At 38.1% G+C, this 8,929-nt stretch overlaps 1 protein-coding gene across 1 annotated transcript in view; it reads right to left on the reverse strand.

The window, feature by feature from the left end:
- The window catches only part of CBLN4 (cerebellin 4 precursor), a 303,381-nt gene extending 299,021 nt beyond the window's left edge, over positions 1 to 4,360 (reverse strand). The window contains exon 1 of the mRNA XM_044090041.1: positions 3,132 to 4,360. Coding sequence (XP_043945976.1) covers positions 3,132 to 3,431 — 300 coding nt within the window. The 5' untranslated portion in view covers positions 3,432 to 4,360. The remainder of the gene's footprint in view (positions 1 to 3,131) is intronic.
- Between the last annotated feature and the right edge of the window lie 4,569 nt (positions 4,361 to 8,929).

The raw sequence follows: 8,929 nt of genomic DNA on the forward strand, positions 1-8,929 counted from the left end.
GGAAACAGTAACATAATCACGATAAGATATATAAACCCACCCCCAGATTTTAAGTATACACACACACACACACACACACACACACACACACACACACACAATACCTCTCAACTGTCCAGATTTTCGCATAACGATCAGATTTGTGCTTCATATTTTTGGTCTGATCCTAATAAAACGTGTGGTTTTCTGACAAATCATTGAGGACCGAAATAAATATTGAGTTTGAGGTTCCATATCTTTCAGAAAATGTTAATGAAAGCCATTGTATTCTAGGAACTTTCTAAGATTATATGGGCAATATAACCTGTTTGTATTCTAGAAACTAAGTTTATAAGAGCGTTATTTAAAATTTGTTCCTATTTTGGGGGCTTTTGTCTCTCCAGTATTTTTGGCTCTGTCCAGATTACTTGCGCTAATACACACACACACACACACACACACACACACACACACAGACATATAGAAAAGACAAACCAGTATGCCTTTTTTCGCCTTTGAGTACAAATTGCTTTCTAGCCCAGAAATGAGGCCGTGAGATTTAAAACTGTATCATGCGGATTATCTCAACCTACATGTTTTAATAATCCAAACCCAAGCCAATATATAATAACAAATATCTATTTCATTATTAGAGTAATAGTTGTATAAGGATTGAAGCTCAGATTTAGTGCTACAAAATACTCCCTAAATTCTTAGCTAAACGATTTATTAAATTAGGCATTAATTATTCATTTACTGGAACTTTGTTAAAACTTCGAAGGCAGTCATCAAAGAGCGGTTTCAGAGAGAGCTCCTCCAGGAGGACATGTTAAACACTGAAAGTTTTTTTGCGTAATTCACATTTCCCAGGTCTGTATGTCCTCAGGGCGATTCATATATCAAAACCTGTTTACATAAAGTGTCTTTATCGTAAAGTTAAGACAGGGAGAGAGTGGGTGTGTACGTGTGTCTACCTAGGTGCTCGTGCGCGATGTGCGTGTGTACGTGTTCAATCTGGAATAAAAACGGGATTACAGATGATATCATATGCAGCCAGTATCAAAACCTAAATTATAGCTGCGACTTTAGTTAAAATAAGGTTTACTTAAGGTCTACAAAACATACTTAAAGCATACGTTATGATGACGAAAATCATTAATTCATAAACTTAAGTCAATTTAACAGAAATATGATTGCAATAGTTTACCTTAGACTAATCAATGAATGCCAGAAATGATAGCAGAAACCCTTGTCTACTGAATATCGCTCATAGTATGTTGTTTGGAGTTTCTCATCTTTCCGATTGAGTTTTAAAGACTTAGACGTGCAGGTAGGTAGGTGTGCGTGTGCCTTCTGTGAAACTTGGGCGCCGGGCCTGGCAACTCGACACCGTAAAAACTCCACTGCCAATTAATCTGAGGACCAGTGATCCGCTGTGGCGACCCCTAACGGGAGAAGTTGAAAGATATTGGTTTTGCCTCGAAAGAGCAACACCGAAATAACAGTTTGTTCACAGACCCCACCACCACAGCGCAGCCCTATCCTAAACCCGGTGAGGTATGTAGTTAAAATGAGTGTTTGCTCCGACTTGCAGACAGAATATATCAATAAACGCTGGGACAATTAAAATGCATGGCACCAGTTAATTTATTTGTAACCGAAAAATACCCAGTACAGATGAATCAGTTTCTAGTGTCACCTTGCAGTAAACAAGAAGAGGTAATGGTACTGAGGATGTCAAGTAGTTTAAATGCTCTTGCGTGAAAGGTTAAAATACAAAGTACTGGGTTCACCCTTGCGGGTTCTTCTACATAGCACTGATGCAATAAAATAGCTGCCTTTGTCTATTTCATGTGCATGTTTACTACGTGCGTGTGTGATTGTGAAACTGCAGGGGTGTAGCCAGAAAATGTCATTGTATACTCACAAACTCGTTTTACTGCCCCCAGCCCACATTGCCTCTAAAAATGGACACATCTTTAAAAAATGTTGCCCCCCTACCCCCACCCCAGCCGTTAATAAAAGTATTCATAATTTCCAGTGGTCCTCTCTAAAACTACTAAATATATTGCTTTTTAGATGACCAATCCTGTCTTTAAGCAAGTTATGTGCTGGTAGTTAGAGGGCTCACTTTAGACAGTTGCAGGCAAAATATACTCTGAAAAAAGCTACAACATTTCTGAGTACTGCAAAGAAAAAAGTATCTGTAGAATAAAAAGAGTATGCCTGGCTTTGTTAAACTGCTATTCTGTCATTTCGCCTATTTAGCATTGCTATGCATAATTACCTTACTCAATCTACATACAAGTTAATGACTGTAAATGCCACTGTCACACTAGGCAGTAAGGGCGCAATGCCCGTAGCTAAAAGCACCAGGTCTTTTTTTTTTTTTTTGTAGTTTCAAATCTTCAGATTATGCACATTCCCTATATGTACTTTTTAACTTTTGTTACAGTTTGCAATGAAATGTCGACTCGAGAACCAAAACATCCAGTGCACGCTTTTATGCATAGATCGCTGGCTATTGGACGCTTTACTTTTCAAGGAAGCCTGTTAGAATTTCCGCAGGTTTTATCTATTATACTTCCTGGGACATTTCGATGTTTCAAACTAGACTAAGAAATGGTTTTGTCGTTAAGCGTACAATAGGTCTTTTAGCGTGCAGGGGATAAATACAATTAAAGAAATGAAATACTACATCTGATATAAATAAGCTGACCCTACATACAGAGAGCAGGCTCACTGCTGTAAAAATAAAAAGCTTGCCGTGTCCATAGGGCTCGGGTTTGATTCCGTCGGATTCTTCGCTAGAAAAGGGGTGATTGTGTAAGTCAAATAAAGTCCTCAGTGTTTTTAACAGCTTCCCTCTAAAAATTAGAACTTGCACACCTGCCAGAATAAACAAATTACCGAAGGAAAGCTTCCTGGAGTTGCTCACCTGTTGATTTACACTTCTTAATATTATCTACCAATTTCCGGAGTGCTATTGTTAGTTAGCATTATTCCTTCAGGCTGCAGGTATTTGCACTTAACTTAAAGCCTGCCCTGAAAAGCAATAATGATCGTTATCTTTCACTGGTGAAAGTCCAAATACGTAAATGGCTCAGTTTTGTCAGGGAACTACCAGTCTTTTCTCTATCAGACGTGCTTACCTGATCAAAGTAGATAATCCTAGTTTTGTTGCTCATCTCTGAAGGTTCGTGGTTTGTGCTCCGAACGGCTGAGAAAGCAACCTTTGAGTTAGCAGCCCGGACAGAGATCCCTAAGGGGGAAGAAGAAGATCCTTTGCCATCGCTTGTAGGGTTTGAGTCACAAACAACAAGACATTTTCCTTCCAAGACGATGGGCTCTGTGTCATTTTGGGCTCCGACAAAAGCAGTTAGTAGAGCCAAGCAAAGCGCCAGAGATGGTACCATGGACAGCTCCCGGATCAATACCCCTTTCAGCACCATCCTGTATGTTGCGCACTCACCCTGTACTAAGCAGTGCCGAACAGTCAACCCCACCGAGCTTCCCAGCTTCACCCACTGTTTTACTTCTAAATCTTCTTTTCCGTTTAATTGATCCCCTCTATGTTCCTTTCTGAGTCAAAATTCGACAACGTCTATGTTTTTTGCTTCGTCCAAAGAACCCTAAGGTGAATTACTGCTGAGGTTGATCGCGGGGAAACAAAACATTTGACGTTGCCATGATTTTGTCTATCGGATCATTTCCCCCTGTCTGTTGGAGACTGAATGCAACGTGATATTGATTACAGAGGCTGCACCTACCCCAGCCTGCCAAGTGCTGAGATCCTTTTTTCCGATTTCAGTGCCAGGGTGGTTACAAGTTGGAGTCTCTAGTTACAGTTCCCAAATTCATATTGTCAGAACTGGGCTCCTCGATCTGTGACCTGTCTTTACCAAGCCATTCATTAAATGCACTCCTCCGTAGTGAGACTGTATCTCGAGCGTGAAAGTAGATGACTCCCCTTTGCAGCTTAGATCCCAAGCATTTTATATAACAAACGGGATGGACAGCGCAAAAATCAAATGGATGTGCAGAGAGTAAATTTATAGTGCAGATATTAATAGGTAGTCTGATTGGGTGATGAAGTTCAGCTCCACAATGTGTATTCAAAGAAGGAATCACGCGTTAGAAGTACTCAGTATCTAGCTATGAATACAGGGTTAAATTTACACTGCTGGTATTTAATAAAAGTACAGCGTTTTGTTGGCTGCAGAAAGGTGAGAAGGAGGCGCAATTCCTAAAATACAGGTCTATCACTGCAACATACACTACAAGAAACATCTGCAGTTTCTCTGCACAGGAAAAAGGTTTAACGAGTTAAAGGGCTGACATTTGGCAAGTCACATATAATGCCCTTTTCACTTCGGCTTCCTAAAAGCAAAAGTGTCTTTCGATTGATGTCACTTCTCTGACAGCTCTTTTTGCAATACCTTGAGCAGCACTTAATCTATTAAGATTCCCAAGGGAATTAGTATTACTGGGGAGCTTTGGGTATTCCATTACTTGGTTTTATCTCAGTTTAATAATTCATGGAAAAGTATATTGTGTCTTTTTGTAATGCTGTTTCCACGCCTTCAGCTTTGGGACAAAATACGATTGCTTTTCAAAGTTTTAACTAAGAAGGAGGCTCCTGTGACACATAGGTTTACACCGGCATAGGGAATGCTGTTTGAAAAAGAAGGGTAGGCAAACGGTTCAGTGTGAGGGTAGATTGTGCTGTCAGAAACACAATAAGCTGTTTTGTTGCGTGACATTTTTTCAAGCTGAAGCAGCTTTCTGGACTGTAGATTAACTTCTGTATCTATCAGAGAACAACGGATTGCATAATAAGGATTTCACCCAGTCTGATGTAGTAACTGAGAAGTTCTCTCCAACATTGTTTTTTTTTTTTTTCCAGGGAAGTGAAAACGTTAGCTAGTAGGCATCAGACACCGGTAGAAAGTCTTATAAACAAAAATATCCTCCACCTCACAAGTATAGATAACTAAAAAGTCTTCATCAGACGGATATTAGATTAGGAGTACCTATAGTCTATAAATGGCCTGTTACGCTTCAGTTTTAAAATACCTGCAGGTTATTACTTTGCTTAGAAAATGGACACTGCCATCAAATGATTTATTTTTTAACACACTAAAACTATTTTAAGAACAGTATTGCTACCTTATCCTTCATTCACACTCAGAGGAATGTGCAGATTTAAAACAGTTCGGCTGTTCTCTACTGACATCAAAAGCAGTTTAATAATATTGTGTTGTTACAATGTAACACTTACCATAGCTCTATATGTATCTATATCTATAGATATGCATTACATAACTGCATGAACAGATTTGATATGCCTGCGCTTGTTCTACTGCTTTAATAACATTCTTCTCTGTTATGTGATACTATGTGTATACAGATAGAGAAATAGGGAGATAGAGAGAGAGAGAGAGAGAGAGAGAGATGATATCACAGTCTTGAAGCCCACAATCTAAAATATTAAATTCATAATATTGAGTCTATAAAATTGAAAGACAAAAACACTAAAGACCACAATGTCTAAACATCTTGAATACCGAATACCCATACCAGTGTAAACCCAGGAATGACTGCTAACATGGGTCCTGCAGGGGTGTGAAACAAAGAATAAGTGCTAGTATGGGCTCTGCAGTGGAACAAGTCCAAGAGTTCATTATTGTGGTCTTCAGCATTTTGGCCTTTCAATACTCTGATCTTTGGATTATGATTTTCATGACTGTGGGCTTCAGGATTGTGATAGTAAACCCATATATATATATATATATATATATATATATATATATATATATATATATATATATATATATTGATCTAGGACTAATTACCAATGACATGTTTCAACGAAACTGAAACAGTCAAGCACACTTCCGCAAAAGTGCTTTTTCACCGAAAAAGCGCTATTGCAAAAGTCTGCAAACAACAAAACAAAACACAACATTTAAAAAAAAGAGCAAACACATTTATGCAGAGAGGCAAGCACCCATTCCCTACTTTTATATTCTCACTCTGATATCACACTACAGTGGGGAAAAGGGAATATTCCCTTATCCCCACTGTACAGCGATCTCAGCAATAGTCATCTGTCATGTTTTGTGCGAATGTGTATTTTCAGTGAAAAACATCGCTTTCACGAAAGTGTGCTTGTCGGTTTTGGTTTTGGTCAAACGAGCTTTCACTCAACAGTCCTAGACCCATATATATATATATATATATATATATATATATATACACACATACATAGATAGATAGGTATATATATATATATATAGATAGATATATAAGTGTAGAGTACTAGATCAAATGGACAGTGCTCCAAAACCCAGTAGATTAATGTCATAATGTCAAAGTCATCTATACTGACACATGCTGCACATGCACTGGGGATTCTCCTCTGCAAACTAAACCAATAGCAAGTGTTTTTGCATGGAGGCAAGTCCCCCTGCACCCCCATGTGGGGAGCTTCTCCTCTCAACCCCAATTATATATACTAAACTCAAGCATGCACAATCCCTAGGGGAAACAAAATATTCTTCTGCTTAGGGATTGCTGATCTTGCACACCTGTTGACCATCTATCTGTGTTGTCCAAATGATGTTGCTGAACTGGGTGCTGGTCATTGTCATTTAGATCCATTACCTGGCACCCATCTATATATTTCTAGCTATATCTATACATATGTATAACTATATATGTATAAATATATATATATAAATATATATATATATATATATATATATTTACTCCTGTAGCCGAGACAACACCAAAATTGCAATAAACTGAACCTTTACATTATCAAAGTTTTTACAGGTAAAAAAAACACATTTGGCCAACATTTAACAAAATAACACACTATAGTATGTCATACTCCCCTAGATGGGGGCCTACACCCCAACACATCCCATAACTAAATATAGTAACTCTGGGATGGCACTAAAGTGGAGAAAAGGGTGCATTTCCTCACATTAGCTACGTGTCTCTGTTTCTGCAAAAAAAAAAAAAAAAAATCAGTGGTGTTCAAGTTCAATTTATTGAAAGTTCAGTGTTTTCATCTCCAGAATCATCCAGGTAAGTGTAAATTCAGTCTCCTGAAGTATAACCATACACACTCACACTCACACACACACACACACACACATATATATATATATATAGAGAGAGAGAGAGAGATATATATATAGAGAGAGAGAGAGAGAGATACACAAGATACACACACACTTTTCAGTATTGCCTATGTACCTACTTTCAACATTAGACAATCCATCCATCTGCAACCACTTTTCCCATTTTTTTACATGGGATCAGGGTGTCACTTTAACAGTGGCAATCATCTAGACCCAAGGTTTAGACAACCAGATAGCTAGCCCTGCTTTGGTAGTTCTTCCACAACACACACTCACACCTATGGCCAATTTAAAGCCTCCAATCCACTTGCTGCATGTCTTTGGAATGCGGGAAGAAACTGGACCACCCAGAGAAACCCCATGCAAACACTGGGAGGACATGCAGACTCCACACAGAAGGCACCCCAGCTGAGAATCAAACCAGGGAACCTCTTGCTGTCAGGTGGCAACACTATTGACTGAGCCACTGTACCATCCTTTTCAGTAAAAAAGTATACACAATAATAACGTGGAATCTGTGATTGGGCAATCTGCCTTAGAGCAACAAAGGCATATTTTACATCCCTTGACTTAATCATCTGAAATGCAAATGAGATTGCAAACCTTTACCCGATAAATAGTATAATATATCCACAGAGTTTTCAAAGGTTAATTAAGAAACAGCTGTAGTTTACACTGTGACTATTGCTCAGTGTTTCAGATCTGTTTGTGCAAAGAAAATGATGAAATGTATTATTATATTTGATTTTAAGTTAAGTTAATATTAGGACCTTGCATAAGACTAAGTTTATTAAGCAAAGGTAGTGAATATATTTCTGATAAAATGCTTGTTTGATTATCCAGGAATTTCTGTGTCAGATTGCACTATCCTTGAATGTAACAGTTTTCACTTGTTGAGTTTGTTTCCTGAGTACAGTATCCCTGACATAATACACTAACAATAAAAGTAGATGATCTGGGAGCTAGGATTTCTGCTGCCACTTGTAAGAAAATAATACTCCAGGATTGTGTTAGTTTCTGAAACTGTAGCTATTCTTTTGAAGAACATCACATTAGCTGGCATTTTAGCAGCGTGAGTTGTGGCAGTGTAGGATGCTTTTATTAGGACAGCAGTGAAAAACATCAGTTTAAACAAAACACAGAACAGAGCACAAGTAGGTCTAGTTACTAGCATGAGCACTGGTCTTGTGTTTTAGTACTCAGTATCTTTAGGATAAAAACTCAGCCTTACTTTCAACCCGTGCTAATCTGTTATGACTGAGTTCATATGGGTACTGAGAAAAGTATCTGAAATGTCTGCAATATTAAAGCACGCCAATGCAGTGAAGTGTGGCTGTTGCAAAGAGCCTCATATTACCAATGGAATGTCATACCAGAGAGGCACAGGCAATTTGTTATTCATTATAAAGGGCCACATCCCAGGCATTAGCGTTCTACTAATGTGTTGAACAAATGCATTAAAATAATATCACATTAATATGAGATTTAAAACTTTACTCAGGCTGCAAACCAAAATATGTTAAAAGGAGTGCAAAATCTAAGAAATGAAATCTAGGATTCCACAAGTTGCTCTTAGATAACATGATTTAAATCCTGGCTTCATGTTTGGTGCTTATATCAAATATTCTACTCTGGTGATTTGAAATGAGACAAACTGTGTTAATATCTACAAGCAGAGGAGTACTCATGACAGTATCTCTGTCAAACATTTCATTATAAGGACTGATTAATACATCCTTATCCAGTAATTAGTCCTGTTAAAAGCTTCCAAGATATTCTTCCGACTATGACATGTTTCA

This window comes from Protopterus annectens, chromosome 12.part0 (genome assembly GCF_019279795.1).
Source record: "Protopterus annectens isolate FY-2018-M chromosome 12.part0, PAN1.0, whole genome shotgun sequence".
Taxonomy (NCBI): domain Eukaryota; kingdom Metazoa; phylum Chordata; order Ceratodontiformes; family Protopteridae; genus Protopterus; species Protopterus annectens.